The following is a 19,992-nucleotide window of genomic DNA, read 5'->3' on the forward strand; positions in this document are numbered from 1 at the left end:
GTGAGCGGGGACGGCACATCTTGGTGAATGAGCTCCCGGGATGAAGCTCACATCACACAAATCGCCCAGAACCCTGAGGGCCGGTCCAGCTTCCCGTCCTGTCCTGTCCTGTCCCCTGCTCCCAGCCCCCAGAAGTGCTCAGGGCCTTGCCCTCCGTCCCTGCCCCCTCCCGACAGAATGCACCACTGCCCACCCACAACCAACCAAGAGCAGAGCCCATCGATGCCCCTACTCGGGTCGGGATGCCACCCCACCCCTGGATGCTCAAGGCTGGAGTGAGGCCACCTGCACTCTGCAGGCCGGGCAGGGAGCCTCCCCTCCAGGCCCAGCCTCTCCATCTCCAGCACGCTGAGGCTCCAGGGCGGGACCACGTTCTCTAGGACGGTGACGGAGGTTCATTTTCAATCCTTTCTTTATTCTGTCACAACGGCCTACCCTATCCTCCTATCACCCTGAAGTCTCCACCTGTGCCCTAGCTCATCTCTCCTCGGCCACGGTGGTTCTGAAGAGGCAGGCGGCCTCTCGGAGGCTGAGCCTCGGATCCTGGCTCCAAGGGTCTGGGAGCACCTGGGAAACGCTCCTGCCTGCGGTCCTCGCCTTGGGAGGAGAAGGCACGGTGACGCTCAGGCCTGCAGAGATGCTGCTTCTCCCTGGACCGGGTGGCAGATCAGTCGGGCTGAAATGACGTCCTCGGCAGGGTGCTCGGCGACAGTTCTCACTTTGTGCCACAACAGGAAGAAAAAAAAACAAACACCAACAGTCCCGTCTTCGGCTAAGCATTCCTCAGATGACAATAAAACAAAAAGGAAAAGTCAACGTGATTTGGCAAAGGCTTCTTAAATTTTAAATTAAAAAAAGAGAAAAAAAAATCACACAGAAGAGATTCAACTTGTCTGCTTTGAAGAAATATATTAAAGAAGGTGAAAAGGTTAAAAAAAAAATCAAACCCCAAATAATGATAAAAATAGATGTATCCTCTGTAAAATTCTGGACTAATCTACTGAGTCATTCATATCTATTCAGTATCAGAGCATGAGGTGAAATACCAAAGTATAAAAAATTAAAACACAAGACAAACCAGAACACCTGGAGAGACTGCCTTGAGCAAGCCCACTGGGCTCGCAGCTGGCTCCGGCCCCACTGCCGAGTGCTGGAAGCGCCGCTGTCTGGTCCCTGCCGCGCTCGCCCTGAGCAGACCCTCAAGGCCTTCAAAGTTCTTCCCTGGCCCTGCTCAGTTTTGTGGCATGTTCTTCGATAAACTTGCTCAAATGCTCGAGATCTCTGTTTCCATCCTCAAATTTAATTGGGTTCTTTTTGTCCCCGCTGGGGGAGAAGTAGATGGTGGGGAAGCCCTCGACTTTGTAGCGGTCGTCGGTGACATCGTTGGCCGTGGTGTCCATCTTGGCGATGACCAGATCCTTGTGTCCCTTGTACTTCTTGCCCAGGGCTGTGTACACGGGCTCCAGCTGCTTGCAGTGCCCGCACCAGGGCGCATAGAACTCGATGAGGACGTCCTTCTTCGGGTCCATCACAATGGAGTCGAAGGTCTTCCCCACCACGACCTTGACCGGCCCCTTGTTGTTCTTGGGCACCGGCTGGGATTTGACAACTGGCTTCAGTTTTCCTGCCGAGGAAAGCAAGCAGAGGAGGAGTGTGAGAGCCGAAAGGCCCGGACCCCGGCGGCTCTGACTGGACCAGGCAGTGAGGCTGGCCTGACGTGCAGGACAGGGCAAGTCAGATGCTGCCAGGGCCAGGCAGGGCCTTGTCTCCAGAAGCCCACCCCCAGTTCTCTGGTTTCCTCACATCCTCTACTTTCCCAGTCCCTGCAAAGGCCAGAGAGGGTGCAGGTGGTTCCCCACAAGGCCTAGCAGACACTGGGTCCTGTTCAGTGAGGCCGTCACAAGAGATGCTCCCGATGCAGAGGGGTTACTAGGAGGGTGGGCGCCGCGGGCTGGAAGCCACGGTGGGGAGCAGACTGAGCAGAGACGGACAAGGAGGTCTGCCCGCCAGCCGCCAGCGCTGGGGACCTGGGGCCATGTGCTCAACCAGATGAGAAAGACACTCGGCTTGATGCCAAAGCAAGTTTCCCTCATACGTGAAACTTACGTCTAAGTCCAAAAGCCTGTTGTACTTTACATATTATAAAAATAAGGCTTCTTGGGCTTCCCTGGTGGTGCAGTGGTTGAGAGTCCGCCTGCCGATGCAGGGGACACGGGTTCGTGCCCCGGTCCGGGAGGATCCCACATGCCGCAGAGCGGCTGGGCCTGTGAGCCATGGCCGCTAAGCCTGCGCGTCCGGAGCCTGTGCTCCGCAATGGGAGAGGCCACAGCAGTGAGAGGTCCGCATACCACAAAAAATAATAATAATAATAAGGTTTCTTGAGATTTCCAAGACACCTGCCTTTTTTCTAATACAAAAAAAGAGAGAGAGAGAAAGCAAAAGAACAGGGATTCTCCATCCCCATCTTCCCATCCCTCGGGTCCAGGGGGAAGCCTGGGCCAGGCCCCCGACAACAAGCCGGCGGGGCCGCGGAGGTGGAGGATGGGGGGGGATGGGATGGGGGGGCCCACCTTTCTTGAAGGCGCTGACGAAGGCTCGGAGGGCGTCGGCATCGAAGTCATCGGGCTCCATGGCGAACCTGCGGCCGCCCTCGTCCAGGATGGCCGCGTTCACCTCCTCCCCACTCTCACTCAGCCCCAGGTCCTTCACCTCCGTGGCGAAGTCGTCCTCGTCGGCCACGGCAAAGGTGTACTCGGGGAAGTCCTTGGCCACCTCCAGGACCTTGTTCCGCCAGAACTGAGTGGCTGAAAGGGCACCGAGGGCCATGAGCCGGGCCGCAGCGGCTGAGACTCCAGATGCCAGGCGCAGACCCCGGACCAGCCTCGGGCCGCAGCCCAGGGGCCCTGCCCGCAGGCGGGTCGGGGTTGGGGGCTGGCCTCGCCCGATCGCCCCCGCATCTCTAATCTAAGAGGGCCCAACTCGACTCGAAGCTCCCCTCGTGCTCAAGCAGAGAGGGAAGAGGGTAGCGACATTGCCCGGGAGGAAAAAGCCCCTGAAGCCGTAAGTAACCACACACCCCAGCTGCCAACCCGGGCCTCACCGACGCGGTAGTCGAAGCTGAAGTCCACGCCATAGTACACGACCACCAGGGGGCGCCGCGAGTAACGCTTGGCCTCGTTGGAAGACTTGCGGTGGCCGACAAGGGGCAGCGTGTGCCTCAACACGTGCTCCTTGATGGCCGAGCTCTCCGTGGAGTCCTGCAAAAGGGGGCAGGTGAGGTGCAGCTGTCTGTTGCTGTCGATTGGAAAAGACATTTGCTCCAAGAGATGGGCACAGGGGCCCCACTCAAGTCCACCCAGTGATGCTGGGGCCCCTCCTCCAGGGAACCCGAAGTGAGCCTCTCGGGCAACCGCAGAGGCCGCGTGCCCTTCCCTCTGGGTGGGGGCTTGGGGTCCAGGTCACTCAGGTTCTGCTGGGGGAAGGCCCGGCTCCCAGATGACAGCGGCGCTAACGTGGGCTACACTGGGCGCAGGGTCCCCCCTTCCCCTGGTCTGATCCTCACAGCAGCCTCTCAGGGACACTGCACGGACGAGGAACACGGTGCCGTGATGCGAAGCGCCGCTGGGGCTCTGAGCTCCGCCTGGAGAAAGCCTGCCCCTGACTAGCTGCTACACCGAAGCCGCGGGCAGGGGTGTGGGCAGTGTCTCTCAGGAAGAGCGCGGGGCCACACAGCTGCACGTGAGGGCGGCACGGCCACCTCGCTCTACAGGTGAGGAAACCGAGGCCCAACGAGGTGAGGCTGCCTGCCCAGCAGGAAGTGATGGATGACCACTGCTCTCTCCCCCTAAGGCCCATGTCCCATCTGCAGGGATAGTCAGGAGGTGGCCCCGGGTGGCACTGAAAAATGGCAGGGCGGGCCAGGTGGGAGAAGGCAGCAGGGGCAAGGCAGAGGGCAGCCGGGCTGTGGGGTGTCTTTCATCAGGACGACCCCTGGACCAACCGTCACCCAGGAGGGGAGCTCAAAGCCGAGGGACTCAGGACAAATGTGCTCCCGAGCTGAGCACCTGGCACCCGCGGGCCCGAATGTGAACTCAAGGCCAGAGCCGTCCTCGCTTACGTCTGCAGCAAACAGGCTACCCCCTCGCAGCAGTGCTGCCTGTCTTGATTGTACACCTGGCTTCATCTCACCTGTCCTGCCCTTGTCTTCCCTTTGTCCTAATTTTTAAATCCATTTTTTAAAAATCGCATTTTATCTGCTGGGTGAATTTTTTACAAAGCAGCCTGAAATAATTTTTGCAACCAAGACGGTATATAAATAATACCAAAAGAGCAAAGTAGCAGTGATGTGTACAACAGACTGTGGATCTCAACCTTTTCAGGTCAAGGACCCCTTCAAGAATCTACTGAAAGCTGCAGGCAGCCCCCTTTCCCAGAAGCATGCACACCATACAGAACTGTGCCATCAGGGCCCCTCTGTGGACCCAGAGTCAGTAGCTAAAAAGAGAAGCTGGAGGGCAGGGGGCGAGATGAGACCACCCCCATATGTCCTGGCTGGGGACGGAGCACACCTGCATTTTCCCCTGAGTCTGCTCCTAACTGGTTGTGGGACCTCCAGTCTGTTAGCTCACTTCTCTGCATCTTTCTATCAAATAAAATATTTGGATTCAAGATGTAAGGTTTTTTCCAAACCTGAAGATCTGTTCAGTGGAGTGCGGGGCCCCTGTGAAGCACTCGGAACACCGAGCTGGACCCAGGCTCACCCTGGGCTGGGAACTCCCTCCGCCCCTCTAGACATGAGTGTGTCACCCCCTTAGGAAGACTGAGAGTGGGGGGACATAGAGGAAAGAAAGGCCAAGTCCACATGCCATGTCCCACAGCTTCACCCAGTGAACAGAGAGGCCCGTCATCACTTCGTAGGCCTCAGCACCCAAGCCACCTGGCGGCAAGTGAGGCTCGGCTCAGACCCAGCAGCCAGCACGTCCTGGCCAGGAGCCACACCAGCCACGCAGGCCGGTGCTGGCCTGCCAGGAGCTATAAAGACCGGGGGAACCCTTCTGGCAAAAGCAGGTGGAGCTTTGCCAGGGGCCAAGGCCCCACGACCCACGAGGTATGTGAGACCCCATCCCCCAACCACCGTCCCTCCCCCGAACCCTGACCAAGAGACCTTCGTGCCGATCGGATGCCCCAGGGCTGGCATACCTCACCCACCTGGATGTCCATCACGTGGCTCTTGGGCTCATATTTGGACTGGAATTTCTCAGGCTGCATGATGACCAGCTTCCCCGGGGAGACTTTCAAGAACTTTGCTATTTCAGTGCTGAAAGTGTGGTGGAATTTGTAATCCTCTCTCAGGTTGTTAGCTGAAAAATTAACAGAACAGCAAATACACAATTTACTAAACTGCTTAAATGATCTAGATTCAACTCACTACCCACCGTGAGTCAAAGCAAACGCCCAGAAAATAGCGTTATTAACCACAAATGCTGTGCGGACAATATCCAGAGCTGAAACACTTGAAAGGAGTCTGGATTTTAAAGGTTGGTATAGATGTAATACCTTAAAATCTATATATCTTGGAATTTTATTTTAAAAATAAACAACCTTCACAGAAAAACTTAGAGCTAATTTGTCAGGCGCTATGGTCGACTGTGGCCTCTGATGCTGAGAAGCGCATAACCCTAGACAGACAGCCCCAATCCTCCTGTGTCCGTCACAAGAACCCTCCATCCCCACAGGGAGTTTTCACACCCAGCACCCTTCGCAGGGGCTTGACTGTTCCTCCTCGAGTTGCTGGGTGGCCTGTTTGTGGGCTGCGGTTCTTTTGCTATACATACTTTAAATTTTGGGAAACTCCCAAATGCAACCCCACTGTCTGAGGATACTCTAGAACAGGGGCTGGCAAACTTTTATGGAAAGGACCAGACAGGAACTATCTTGGCTTTGTGGACCCCATGGTCACGACGACCCAGCTCTGTGCTGATCAGCGTGCAAACCATCCAGTGTGCTGTGTTCTAAGGGAACTGACAAAACCACGTGAGGACCGGATTTGGCCCGTGGGCCGGCCTGTCAACCCCTGCCCCAGACCCCACAGGGGAATCACCTCAGTCCCTCTGCTCTGTCCTGGCTGAGGCATCCAGACACACCCTGAGCGGAGTCTGTGGTCCCAGCACTGGGTGAGGTGTCGCCCCACCCGAGGGCAGCCTCCGACTGGTTATAGGGACAGGCGGCTGAGGGCACAGTACGTGTCTTGCAGGAGGCAGGGGCGACCTGGACAAGCTCACAGCTTTTGGAAGCTAAGGCAGACTTCGACTGAAATCGTAATCTTCGACCTGCCAACTGTGTGACTTCACGCCTGCCAGTTACTCACCTCCCCAAGCCCCAGTCCCTCTTCTGTAGAAACAGGACAGGGCACCTCTCAGACCACTGTAAGAATGAAACAAGGTGGCCCACCCAGAAGGCACACCCGTTCTAAGCCGCCAGGCGCCCCGGGTATTTGTTATCAGGTGGCCCTGGGTGGAGAGACAGAATCGACTCAAGAACCTCCCGCCCGCCCTCCACGCTCACAGACCCCTTCCTCCCGCCAGCCTCCCCTCTGCTCCTGCCCCATCAGCTTCCCCGTCGTCCGCGCTGCAGCCCCAGGACTGTCTCTGGTTCCTTCCCCGCAGTCTACACCCTAGGCCCAGTGACTGTCACCCCTGCCTGAGCCTAACCCGGCCGGCCACGTGGAGTCACACATATGTCAGACTGGAAGTGAGGCAGCTGGATGGGCAGCACCCGGGCCCACCCAGATGTATAGCACCAGAACCCACTTTTTTTTTTTTTTTTTTTTTTTTTTTTTCCGGTACGCTGGCCTCTCACTGTTGTGGCCTCTCCTGTTGCGGAGCACAGGCTCCAGACGCGCAGGCTCAGCGGCCATGGCTCACGGGCCCAGATGCTCCGCGGCATGTGGGATCCTCCCGGACCGGGGCACGAACCCGTGTCCCCTGCATTGGCAGGCGGACTCTCAACCACTGCGCCACCAGGGAAGCCCCAGAACCCACATTTTGACAAGATCCCCAGGGATCTGCATGCACATAAATGTGTAGGTTTGGGGACTCCGTGGCTGCCTGTGGCCCTGGGTGGGCTAGGGGACCCCTCTGCAAGTTTCTAGCATAACTGGGTGACAAGGTTACTGACTGAATCAGTGAAGACTGAGGAAGCACAGAGTTTAGCTCTACTGTAAGTTTTACAACGTTAATCTGCATTTGACAAACGCACAACCGTGACTGCGCAGCACAGAGATTAGCACTAAGTGGCGAGCAGGTCATAACTACTCCTTCGAAGTAGAAAAGCAAACTGCTTTGGAGTGTGTGACGTGGGGTGAGGGGTGGAGGGCACTCAGCAGGACCAAGAGCGTCCTGACCGTCCCTGAAAAACCGTCTTTTGTTCATGACCTGGGGACCATCCGGGGAGCGAGGACGCCAGCCCCCACGGGACACCACTGACAGCTGCTGGTGATAAACTCTGCCTCCCAGACCAGCAAGACCAGCATTCACCGTGCGATCAGCATCCCCAGGCGCTTTGCTAAGCACTTCCTCCACTTTATCTCAACTAATGTAACAACCTTCCAAGTAGGACAGGTCACCGTGTTGGACGGGAGATCTCTGAGCTGATCAAGTCACTGACTGTGGTCACGGTATCCTAACACTGGCAGAGCCAGGACTCGAACCCAGGTCTGACGCAGAAACCCTCCCTTTCCGGTCAAGACCCTACCCCTGGCAGAGGGAACGGCTCTGGGAAGGGGCCCCTGGAAGGGGCGGGAGGTAGACAATGACCTTGGATGAACTTGACTGTGCCCCTCCCCTCCTCTCAGAGGCCAGGAGGGGGACTGCGCAGCCCTCTCATCTATTTAGTAAGAGATCATATCACCCACGTGCAACTAAACAACAGAGAACCAACCCCCAAGCCCAGAAAGGAAAGCCTGTTCCCACGTATGCAACCTCAATTCTTCCATCAAGCCAGCCCCTAAATCGATGCCCAGGAGTTTTATACAAAAGCAGCAGACTCCCCAGCAACCTCAGGTGGCCCGGGCCCGGGCACTCTGCCCCGCCCAGAGGGCCACTCCTTACCAGCGTCCTGGTACTGCTGGTAGGCTGGGTCGCTCTCCACCTTGAAGACCCCAACGATGATGACATCGTCTCCATCCTTCAGGAACTCCTGGACCTGCTTCAGGGCCAGGATCTGCTTGGAGGGCGGCCCGGACTGCTCGATCATGTAGTCCACGATCCCTAAGAGCAGAGCGCACGCCTGAGGGGCCGCTGGGGGCTGTAGGGCGCTGTCCCCACGGCTCTGCCGGCGGCCACACGCGCCAGGAGCTTCCCCCCCCACCGAGGCCAGAGAAGGCGGCAGTACCGTATTTTTCCCGTGGGCCGTTGTAATCGAAGGGCTTTCCCTTGCGGAAGATTTTCAGGGTGGGATAGCTGGAGACGTCGAACCTCTTGGCCAGGTCTGTCTCTGCAGTGGCGTCGACCTTCGCCAGGGGGATCGGGGGAGAGCGCTTGCTCAGCTCCTTGGCGGCCTTCTCATACTCGGGGGCCAGTTTCTTGCAGTGTCCACACCTGCGAGAGGAAGCTGTTCTGTCAGGGGCCTGTTCTGGTGTGGATGCCACCTGCCAGGTAAGTGAAGCGCAGAAACCCCACCTGCGCTCCCGGGCGACAACCTCGGGATGCCCCCGGGTGAGGGTGGGGCCCGGGCCTTCCCCAGGGGCCAGCAGGATGTGGCCTCCTCCTTCATGGGGGTGGGGGACGCACACAACACACACACACCCGAGACATGGGTGGACAGGGGCGTAACCGTGACGCGGGGTAAGACGTGGGAAAGGCCAAGACAATTTTCTTGGTTGGAGAGCTGGGGCAGGTAAGGATACCAGTCAGTGGTGACTTCACACAGGACGTGAGGGTGAGCTGGGATGGGCAGGAAGTGGATGCAAGCCTGTAAAGGGGGGGGGGGCGGTGAGGGGAAGGGACAAAAGGCAGGAAACTGCAGGGACCCCGGGGCTCCGGCACAAGAAGGGAACAGGTCTTGAGTGTAAAGCAAGAGTCAGGGTCAACTTCCAAGATTCACTCCAGAACAGTCGAGAGCAGAGACGAAGACAGAGAAAACCAAGGTTCAAACATCTTAGGAGGGAGGCAGCGAGGCCTGGGGGGCAGCGGGCACTGCCCGGCGCACGGCCGTGTCCTCCAGCTCCGAGGGGCCCCAGATCGTTGGGTGGCCCACGTGGCTTACTCTCCCCTGCAGCCTCCACGCTTCAGGCCTACATTTTAGCCTCATCCTACCCCCCAGGAAAGACTCTGTGAAACCACCTCTCTCGGAACACGTGGCGCCCCACTCTGCCCACTTGTGCACGGCGGGGACTTTGCACCCGCCTGCTCTTCGGCTAGTCCTGCCTCACGTGTGGGGGTCTGTCTCTGCCACCCCCGGCCCGTGCCTGTACCGAATACAGGACGGGCCTGACCAGTATCCGATAACAGGTGATAGACACCATCTTACCATGGGGCATAAAACTCCACCAGAATGATGCCTGCGTCGTTCACCACCTCATCGAAGTTATCTTTGGTCAGCACGAGCGTGACTTCTGGTGGAGGTGTCCAGTTGGGCTGGGAGATCTCTTTGACCTTGGCCACAATTTCTGGAAGAAACACCACAAGACTAAGCACATGCAGGCCCCCGCTCCAGGGGTGGCAGGTGGTGAGGGGCAGAGAGAGAGAGCGGGGCCACAGAACGGGACCCATGCGATTTCCTGAAATCCAATCACGTCTACAGCCAGGGCCACTCTGCACAATTAAGAGCCAGAGGCCCACTGTTTCCAGCAGCCGTCCGTCACATGTCCACTGCCACACGCACCCCCTACAGACTGCTCGAGACAGTCCAAGCCCAACCCAACGAACGAGACTTCCGTTCCTACCACACCAGGGTTCTAACTGCACTCGAACCCCGAGAGGTCATCTCCCAGTGTTTGACCACACATGCCTATTAATAGTTTTGGGGGCATCCTCTTAACTCGTACAAATACACGTGTATTCAGACACGCACATCTAGCACTGGCATGTTACACGCATCATAAAATGTAACCAAACTGGAGAAAAATGAAAAGAGGAGCAGCAGCTCCCACGCTGCTCAGGCTGCACAGACTGCAAAAGGCCCATCTGTGGCCTGCTTCCCCGGAGACGGATTCAACGCCAGGCCTGGGACACTGAATATATGCTCGCAAAGCACTTTCCAAGGGGTTCTTAGGAGCAGCGGCTGCAAACTTTTTCTCTCCTTGTTTGCCGTAGAATCTACCAAGGAGCCAGGTCTGAGACCCACTGCCGCAAAGCACGAGCTTTCAGACTGGAGCGCGCACAGCAGCACCTGCCGGTGTAGACAGAGCTGAGGCCCTGGGGCCATCAACGCGGGCGAGCCCCATTATCATTATTATTATTTTTCTTTTTGGCGGTACGCGGGCCTCTTACAGTCGTGGCCTCTCCTGTTGCGGAGCACAGGCTCCGGACGCGCAGGCTCAGCGGCCATGGCTCACGGGCCCAGCCGCTCCGCGGCATGTGGGATCTTCCCGGACCGGGGCACGAACCCGTGTCCCCTGCATCGGCAGGCGGACTCTCAACCACTGCGCCACCAGGGAAGCCCCGAGCCCCATTATTAAGATGCACTGGGAGGTCTGGTGCCTGGGGAGGCCACTTAGGCAAACTCTGCTCTCAAGATCCCAAACTGGGCCACATCCCTAGCTGTCAGGTGTCAAGCGCAGACCTCCAAACATACAAGTCCGTCACAGGACAGACTCTCGTACCAATCCAAAGGGAACCTTGAGATCAAGTCCAAATGACCTCACACTCCGTGATGAGGAGCCCAAGGCCCAGCAAGGGAGGCCCTTGTGGGGGGACACAGGGCTACGTGATGGCAATGAAGACCCCAAACCTACTCAGTGCTATTTCTACTATGCTATACTGGGAATGGAAAATGCAGCACAAAGCAATCTTTTTTTCTTAAGAGATTAAGAGATAGGCTAAAGGCTACCACAATGTTATTTTCTCATTCATTTAATGAAACTTATTTAGTGTCTGATGTGAGCCAGGCAGGGATCCATCGGGCCTGGTTTTAGAAACACTGTCTGGCTCCGCACACCAGTGGTTCCAACGTGGGGCGCTGGACCCGCACATTCGGCAAGCCCTTGGCGCTCGCAAGAAACGCAGGTTATTGGGCCAGACCTGAAACTTAGTGAATCAGAAGCTCTAGGCTGGCGCTCGACAGTCTGTCTTAACGAGCCCCCTCAACCCCACCCCACCCCACCCCATCCCATCCCCCGTGAGTCGGATGCAAGCTAGACGTTCAGAAGCACTGCTCCAGGGCGCTACCAAGACCCATGAACTGCAACACACCGGCTCCAGACCTTGAGTTTCATGGCCGTCAATGGAAGAAGATACCCTCTCCCGTGCAAGGACAAGTTTATCTTGATCCAAGTGTCCGCGAACATTCCATCAGGGATCACTCCCCGTCCACTCAGCTCGGCTTCCTTTCTAATATCCAAATTCCCCTCCCATCACCCCCTCCACTTTCCCCTCCAGCGGGAGGGAGCCCGGTCCCCCCGACTTCCACCAGCAGCTCAGAAGCGCTCACCTTCCTGGGTCCTGGAGCCCTCGTAGTCGACAGCCTGCCCCTTTTTAAGGATCTTGATGGTGGGATAGCCACTCACGTCAAACCTGCTGGCCAGCGCCGATTCCGAGGTCGCGTCGATCTTGGCGACAGCGATGGGAGGGTCATTCTCCTTCAAGGTGGTGGCGATTTTTTCATATTCTGGAGCAAACTGCTTGCAATGCCCGCACCTGAGAATTAGATTTCGTGAAGAAGCAGCAGGTTAACTGTACCCATGGAGTCTTAAATCCAGCAACACGCACACAAACGGGGACACTGGGACCAGAAATGTTTGCAGTTAACAAGAAACACAAAACAGGGGAGGCCAAGGCAGCTGAAAGTCAAACAGCTCCAGGTTCGAAACTGAGCTCTACTGAGGGAACATGCTTTCAACATCTCTATGCCCCAGTGTAAGGAGAAGACTCTTCCTGAAAGATGCTGTCTTTTCCGCTCCTCTCAGAAGCATATGGCAGGGTTTTCCAGAGGCTACGTGACCGACGATGATGTCAGCATTCTGATGTTAACATGTAAGAGGGCTCCTGTTATTTAAAGATGGCTTTTTCTATTTCTCAGTTTTAATTTCTGATATGGTAACTACTGATAAACATGACCCACATAACACGCTATTTGAGGTCCTCAATTATTAAGTGTTAAGGGGTCCTGAGAACAAAATGTTTGAGAACGGCTGATCTATAAACCAGGAATGATGTAACCTCATAGGCCTGTCCTAAGGACTGTTTAGATACTTTTACGAAGTATCTCACACTGTGCTAGACAAACAACATAAGAATATCTTGACTATTTTGTCTCCAAGGTGAACCAAGGAGGGCAGGAGAAAGGGGAAAAAGAAGACGGGATTATGAGATGGAAAAAACAGCAGGAGAGAGGTGGGGGGAAGGAGCCCAAGAGTCATGACTGGCTGCACCGTGAGGGTGAAAGATGGGAAAAGAGGGGCTGCTCCCCCAGGGCCCATGCACCTTTCCTATGGGAGGCCCCAGGGGCTGCACTGGGCAGCCGCCAGACTCCGGGCAGAAGGAGGGGTGGAGGGCTGAATCTGTAACGAGGGATGCGTCTGTCACCCACGCAGGTCTTTGTGTCATCACAGTTCATCAGCCGCCCCCAGCTGTAACTAGCAGAGGACGTGTTCACCTTTTTAAGCACTGGATCTGAAACGAGCGGGGCCCACGGTCCCTGAGGGCTGGCTCGTCGGACGCTCAATGCAAATTGGCAGAATGCTGAGCTCCTGGCGCTCCCGAACCAGGAGTCTGGGTTGCTGCACCCGGACACTCCCACCCTGCGGGGTCCGGATGACACTGAAGGGTCAAGCCTGGGACACAGAGGAACCCCTGGTCCATCTGGCTGAGGGGGGCGGAGCATGGGTCCTCACCATGGAGCATAGAACTCTAGCAGCACCGTGTCTTTGTCAGCCACAAAGTTATCAAAGTTCGCGTCATTTAGGACCAAGACACCGTTTTCTTCCTTAACTTCCAAGTCGTCGCCGTCGTCGTCCTCCTCCTCGTCATCTTCCTCCTCCTCGTCTTCCTCCTCAATGGCATCCTCTTTCTTAGAAGAATCTGTGCAGAAAATACCCAGACTGGTTAGGAAACTGGTGACCCTCCTCCTTAAAAATCTTCCTAGAGGGACTTCCCTGGTGGCACAGTGGTTGGGAATCCATCCGCCTGCCAGTGCAAGGGACACGGGTTCGAGCTCTGGTCCGGGAAGATCCCACAGGCCGCGGAGCAACTAAGCCCGTGCGCCACGCCTGCGAGCCACAACTACTGAGTCTGCGCTCTAGGGCCTGCATGCCGCAACTACTGAAGCCCGCGTGCCTAGAGTCCGTGCTCCACAAGAGAAGCCACTGCAATGAGAAGCCCGCGCACCGCAATAAAGAGTAGCCCCCACTCGCCGCAACTAGAGAAAAGCCCACGCGCAGCAAGGAAGACCCAACACAGCCAAAAATAAATAAATAAATAGCTTTATTTAAAAAAAAAAAAAAAAATCTCCCTAGAACCCAAAACCCTCAAAATGGTCATGAGTCCTGCGTGGTCCCTGGGGGCCTCCCCGACCCCAGAAATTTGCATATCGGGTGGCCACTTAAGATTTCACTTAAAGGGAGGTCACGCCTAAAAGATGGTTGAAAACTGACTACAGGTCTAGAATTTAAAGTCTAAAAACTGCAGCAGGACTCTGACGGCAGGACCAGCCCCCTCTCCAGACGGAGCACTCCCTCCCCGGCCTTGCTCTGCAGGCCTCCAGCCCAGGCACAGAGAACCCTCCCTCCCGCTCCCCAGGCACAGATCCGATCCACCCTGATCCATCCCTCGGGCTGCTCCGCGGCAAGGCTCCCTCACCCATATGCACGCCCTGCGTCTCAGGTTCCTCACTTTGTGGGTCCCCCACGTCTGTGCTCAAGGGCCAGGCTAACTTTCACAGACGTGCTCCTCTTCCTCACCCTCTCTGCTTCCACAGGCAAGAAGGACTGCATCTAATCCCTGCCCCCGCCTCCCCCAATGAATGACTGACTGCCAGGTCCCCAGATGAGTACAAACAGGAAACAAGTACTGGTTCTCAACTTTTCCACCCTGGAGGTTACTCGGGCTGACTTTATAAGTAAAAGATGATTCCCCACACTCTTCCCTTCACATTTCAACCTTCTGCTGAAGGATTATAACACCTGTGGGGCTATTTTTTATGTGTATGAGGTAAAAATGCCACCCCTTTCAGAAATGGATTAGGATTCCATCCTCCAGAATGAAAAACTGAGAACCAGTACTTGTTTCCTGTTCGTACCCTTGTAGGACGCCCTGCCTGGAAGCAAAGTACTCTTTCCAGAATGCAAGAATATGAGCACATCTTATTATCAAGGTTCAACTGAATTTGTTGCTGAACTACAGGTACCAGAAATCCTGAACGGCAGTTCTCGTTACCCAGGTTCCCCAGCTGCTACCACGTCAGCAAACAGAACTGCAGCCAGCACGATTTCATCAACTCCAAAGGCAGAATGTTTCAGGGCCAATTATTTATTTTTGGAGATGCTTCCCAGGAGAGAAACCAACACTGACAGCGGGACTGAGGTCAGGGCTTGAAAACCTGCCCTCGGGACCCGGGAACCCCTGGGACTTGACCAATCTTAGCCGCCCCTGAACTGATCCAGTGCTGGCTCTGCAGCTGCTCAGAAAAGCCAGGAACTGGTCTGGGCAGGGTGGCAGCTTTGCTCGTTATCATTAAAATCTACCAATCTGCACACTAATGGTCAAAAGCAAACCAAAAAACCCACCCCACCCCGCCAAGCCCCACTTTCCTCCACACTTGTCCCTTCAAACACCCACTGCTTTTTCCTTTCACATCCCCCTCTCCAACTTAAGGCAGAAGTTCCTCCATTGCACGGGCAGGAGAAACGGCTCTAAAATCCAAAAAGAACACCCACCAATTTGAGGAGTACATACCCAGCAGACTCCCATGTTTCTTGGGGCAGGTTACTGGCCCTGCCTGCAGTTTTCCTCCCGCCCTCCCCGAGCTCCCCAGCCACCTTGCCACTTCCCTGCTCCCCATCAGGGACCCTGTGGGGTGCTCAGGCCTGCAGAAGCCCCAGGCCCCCAGCACTGTCAGCAGGAGGCTTGGGGAGAGCGATGAGAACCAGGCTCCCTGGATGTGGACGGGGCAGGACCCAGAGGAAGACAACCTGGGCTCAACCCCAACGCCACCTCTCAGGGTGGCCTCAGCTCGTTTCTTTACACTCACGTCACACTGAATCCCCTTCCACTGGTGACTGGCAGCCAACACGATACACCCAGGTCCTCGGGAATCCTAGGACGTAACGCTTGAGAACCTCCGGGTTCACACGGGCTGGCTAGGGGCTCCCGGTACTTCTAGGAACACTGCCTACAACAAACTTGCAGGATAAGTACTAGCTGACCCATGTTGGCCTGCAGAACCCTGGTCCCAGTGGCTTTCAAAAGGCTAGTCTGACCGCCCCTCACTTGAAAGTCCCACCCAAAATGACCCACATCGGGGCTGCAAAACCGGGGGCTTAAAGTGGGGATGTCGTGCAGGTTCTCTGCTCCTGTCGGGGGCCTAGGAAGCGCCACACGCCTTGCCCCAGATCTGGGTGCTCCCACGGCCCAGAAGGCCTGCTGAGGGCAGTTAGGTAGATGCCCAGGCAGTGCATCTCCACTCTCACCGCCTGGCTGCTCAGCTCAGTCCAAGAATCAAGTTGACTTGCGGGCAGACGGAAAGACTGGAGGAAGGTTGGAAAGAAGGCTCGGGAGAACTCAATCCTCTCTTCAAGCTAGGAAACAGCTCGGGGAGGAAGAGGGACTCGGCTACCCGCTCAATGCACAGGGATAAGGTGAATTTTACAAAACGGAAAAGCAAAGATGCTTTCCTACCTACACCCAGCCCGAAGTGGTCTGTGAGCACTACTGGTAATGGGGCTCTCACGATTAAATGGGGGTCCATGAGTTATCCTGGGACAGAGCTCCGAACAGTGAATTCAGTTCTTGACACTTTTTAAAAAATTGACTTTGAGTTTATATTTTTAAGGATAAACAAAATGGCAGAACATTCCCTATGTAATTAAGGATCCTCAACAGCATTAAGGCGTGGCCCCCCCTTTCCATTCCTCCCCAAGTTGCAGACAACCCCCAGGGCTGACTCCTCTGCAACTGGAGAAGGTGCTGGCTCTGTATTCCCACGGACTAAAACCCCACACATCCGGACAAGGAAAATATCTCAGTTTAATGGGGAGACCACTCTTCACTGGGCTTCACTTTTAAAGTTGGACATTCTAGGATAGAAATATATCCAAAGCCTTCCAGCACCTTCTGGAAGGGTGCCATCCTCCCCAGCGTGTAGTCAGTGAAGCCTCTTGCATCATCTCCACACACTGCTTAGCCCACCCAGTAAGGCCACTCCTGAAATGTAGGCCCCTCCTCTAACCAGGTCACTGCAACCCCTGGCCCCTCCCACCAGTACATCTGACAACTCTGGATCCTGCCCAGGCTGGACACCAGCGGCTCCTTACAGCATGTCCTCATCTGCCTCCTCAGCTGGCCGGTCTTCCAGTCCCCACCAGGGAGGTGCCCATAAAAGTTGGGTAAATCTTACCATTAGGTCAATACTGAATAGAAAAAGAGAAATTTGTTATCAGATATAACATCACTTAACTGACATGTTTTATGTGCCAGGCACTGTGCTGAGCACTTACGCACATTATCTCATCCCCCGAGGGAAACACATTACATGCACTTTACAGAGGAAGAAACAGAGAGCTTTAGTCACCTGCCCAAAGGCACAAGGCTACTGAGTGGAGGGTCCTGACTGCTCAGCCGCTATGCCATGTTGACACATAGGATTTTCTTCCCAGGATGCCCCAAGCTTTACATGGACTCGTTTGATAATTACTTCTCAGAAACGAAGAGAGAGGGACAACTGGACAGTTCCTCAGCACTGTACCCAAGTGAATTTCCACTTACTTTAAAATCTAAACCAATCCCAAATAAAAGCAAGCAAGGGACTTCCCTGGTGGTCCAGCGGTTAAGACTCCGCACTCCCAATGCAGGGGGCCCCGGGCTCCATGCCGCATGCCGCAACTAAGAGTCCACATGCCGCAACTACAAGAGCTCACAGGCCGCAATGAAGATCCCGCATGCTGCAACTAAGACCAGGTGCAGCCAAATAAATAAATAAGTAAGTAACTAAGATCCCGCATGCCCAGCAGTGCGGCAAAACAAAAAGGTAAAATGCACGAGAGGCACAAAAGGGGGAAAACCCCCTAAGGACTGGGATCATCTGGGGTAGAGGGAAGTGTGGCCCTAAAATAAATCCACGGGATGGGTTATCTGTGATAGAAGCTGAACGTGAAGAGCCAGGGATGGGAAAGAGTCAAGGTAACTACTAGAAGCCCCACCCTACCCAACCGCAGAGATTCCTGGGCTCACCCCAGAGGCGACTACCCAGGGTCTCCAGTGCATTAGTGACCTGGGACCCAAATGACAGACTCCCTCTTCCTAATAGCCCTTGGTGTCCACCCATGTTTGCCACCCTTCCAGGCCTCTTAAGAATCCCCGCAAAACAGAATCACTGGATCAGAACCAAGACAAAGCTAGTTTGCTCTTTGGCCACGTTCCAAAACGTTCCATCTCCACTGGTCCTCAAACTTTAAGGTGCCTCCCAAAGTTTACTTTGCCCATGAATCAATGAAATGTTTAACATGCAGATTCGAGGGCCCACCGCTGCAGTCCGCTTGGGTGTATTTTGGGACCCTGTATTTAAATAAGCACCAAGTATTTGGATAAAGGTCCTAAGACGTAGGTGACACTACTCTCTAGTTCCTGTTGGCAGGTAGGTGTTCTTCTCGCCAAGCGCTGGTTTTTAACTTACCTTTCTACGTGGGTAAAGACTCTTGAATCACTGACTTGCATAGAAGTTACTCAAGGTGTTTAAAAGAGTATAAAGTTCACAGTTCCTTTACACACTGACATTAGAAAAAGGGGTTTATTTATATTGGAACAAACTCAACAGGAAAAAACTCTAGTCACCAGTCACCTAGAGAAAGGCCAGAGAGGAAGAAGTTTAAGACCAGTAATGCAATGCCCTGTTCTCTAGGAATTAGCATTCTTTTCTTGACTAAAACTTTCTAATTTTCCAAGTTCTCTTACACCATTTGTTTTTAGCTAGCCGATTTCAAAGAAAAAATGCAGGAGTGATGACTAGTAGCTGCGAACCTTCCTCCCAGAGCGGGCGCTTTATGGGCAGGGGCCACACTCATCCTTAACTCCCACAACCCAGTGCAGTGACTGGCACACACAGTAGGTGCTCAATAAATGCTCGCAAAAGGAATGTTATCTCCGGTTTCCAAAAGATGCAAACCAAGCCATCCCTTTCTCCCTCAAACCAGAACCCTTGAGTTACTTATATCCAAACCTACAAAGCACAGTTTTGAGACGTAAAATGCTTGCTGCCCGCGGTTGTCCCGAGAGCTCCCACTTGGGGCTTCATGCCCTCTCCCCTTCTCTAAAATCTGTTTTGAAAACAGAGGCCCCTCTCCCTTCACACTCCCTGGGCGTGTTAGTCTCAAATGCTGAACCAGTTCCCAAGCTCCCCTTCCCAAGAGCGGGCAGTCAGCCTGGACTCGAGGAAAATCTGAGCAGCATCAGGGCGAAAGAGCCAGCATGCAAAGTAGGCACTTTACATCCTCTCCGCGTTCAAGCCTCGGTGGCAGCCCCGGCCGCTTCGCCGCCCTCCTCTTCCGGATCTCCCAAGCGATCCTGTCCCCCGCTACCGCCCTCAAACTGCAGCACGTCGGCGGTCCGCGCGGCGCCCCCCGCCCACAGGCCCGGCCCGCCGCCGCTCACCTTCATCCGGGCCCTCGGCGCTCGCCGCTGCCAGCAGCTGCGCCAGGGCTAAGAGCAGAACGAGCAGCCAGGCTTTCCGGGGCCTCATCGCGGCGGTGCGGAGATCAGCCTCCTCGCGCCAGCGGCCGCTGGGGGATCCCGAACCTCTGGCTCCGGTCTCGCGAAAGGAAACGAGAAGTAAGGAAATAAACCGCCCCCCACCGGAAGACCTAGCCGGCAATTGACTGGGGGCGGGGGAAGCCGCGGACCGGCCAATCCCAGCCCGACCGGGCGCGCGGGCCGCGTGAGCCGAAGTGCGCGTCCGAGTCCCGCAGCACCGTTCTCAGCGCAGCTCCTCCTCCCGGCCTCCTCCGCAGGCCCCGCGGTTCCGGCGTTTAAAGATCGGAGCGCTAACGTGAGGTGCCCCCTTCTGATTGGCTGCGCCGCGGCCTCCAATCAGCGGCTGCCACTCGGTTTGCCTGGAGCGCACAGGCTGAGCGAGGGAGCGGGGGAGAACAAAGGCGGCCGGCAGGGGCCGGAGGGGCGGGGTCGGGCTACGCCTCAGGAGCAATTGGTCGGTGGAGCGGTAGGCGGGGCCTTGGAAATGCGAGGCGGGCGGGGCTCCAAGCTGCTGATCTGGGCAGGAAGAACACGTGTCCTTAGCAGAACGTTGGTGAGAGGGTACGTGTGCGCAACCCTGGGGGACCCCGGGGGGGGGGCTCAAGAGCGAAGCGGCGGAGGGTCCCGAACTAGTCTGTTGGTGGGAAAGAGAGAGAACGGGACTCCGGAGTCGGCTTCATGTTCGTGGTCTTTTTGGTTTATGCCTGCGCGAATGAAAGTTGGCGTTTCTCTCCTGGATTAAAACACAAATTGGCCTTAGGGACGGGGGGTCGCATGCAGTAAAAGTGAATCTAGAACTAGGATTTGGGGAAGCTTCTCTCTAGGGTTTCATCTATGAGCAGGCCATCAGGTGTGTGTCTAAACTTTGCTTCAT

General features: G+C 55.6%; 1 protein-coding gene across 1 annotated transcript; it reads right to left on the reverse strand.

The window, feature by feature from the left end:
* Nucleotides 1-394: 394 nt before the first annotated feature.
* PDIA4 (protein disulfide isomerase family A member 4) lies at nucleotides 395-19,390 on the reverse strand. The gene is made up of 10 exons (XM_082632386.1): nucleotides 19,020-19,390; nucleotides 13,052-13,238; nucleotides 11,650-11,855; nucleotides 9,529-9,667; nucleotides 8,392-8,597; nucleotides 8,109-8,267; nucleotides 5,209-5,360; nucleotides 3,101-3,257; nucleotides 2,571-2,804; nucleotides 395-1,624 (listed from the first exon to the last, which is right to left on the reverse strand). The coding sequence occupies exons 1-10, from the start codon at nucleotides 19,105-19,107 to the stop codon at nucleotides 1,209-1,211; spliced, it is 1,944 nt and encodes a 647-aa protein (XP_082488512.1). The 5' UTR covers nucleotides 19,108-19,390; the 3' UTR covers nucleotides 395-1,208.
* Between the last annotated feature and the right edge of the window lie 602 nt (nucleotides 19,391-19,992).

This window comes from Mesoplodon mirus, assembly GCF_964341445.2.
Source record: "Mesoplodon mirus genome assembly, chromosome: 9".
NCBI classification, from domain to species: domain Eukaryota; kingdom Metazoa; phylum Chordata; class Mammalia; order Artiodactyla; family Ziphiidae; genus Mesoplodon; species Mesoplodon mirus.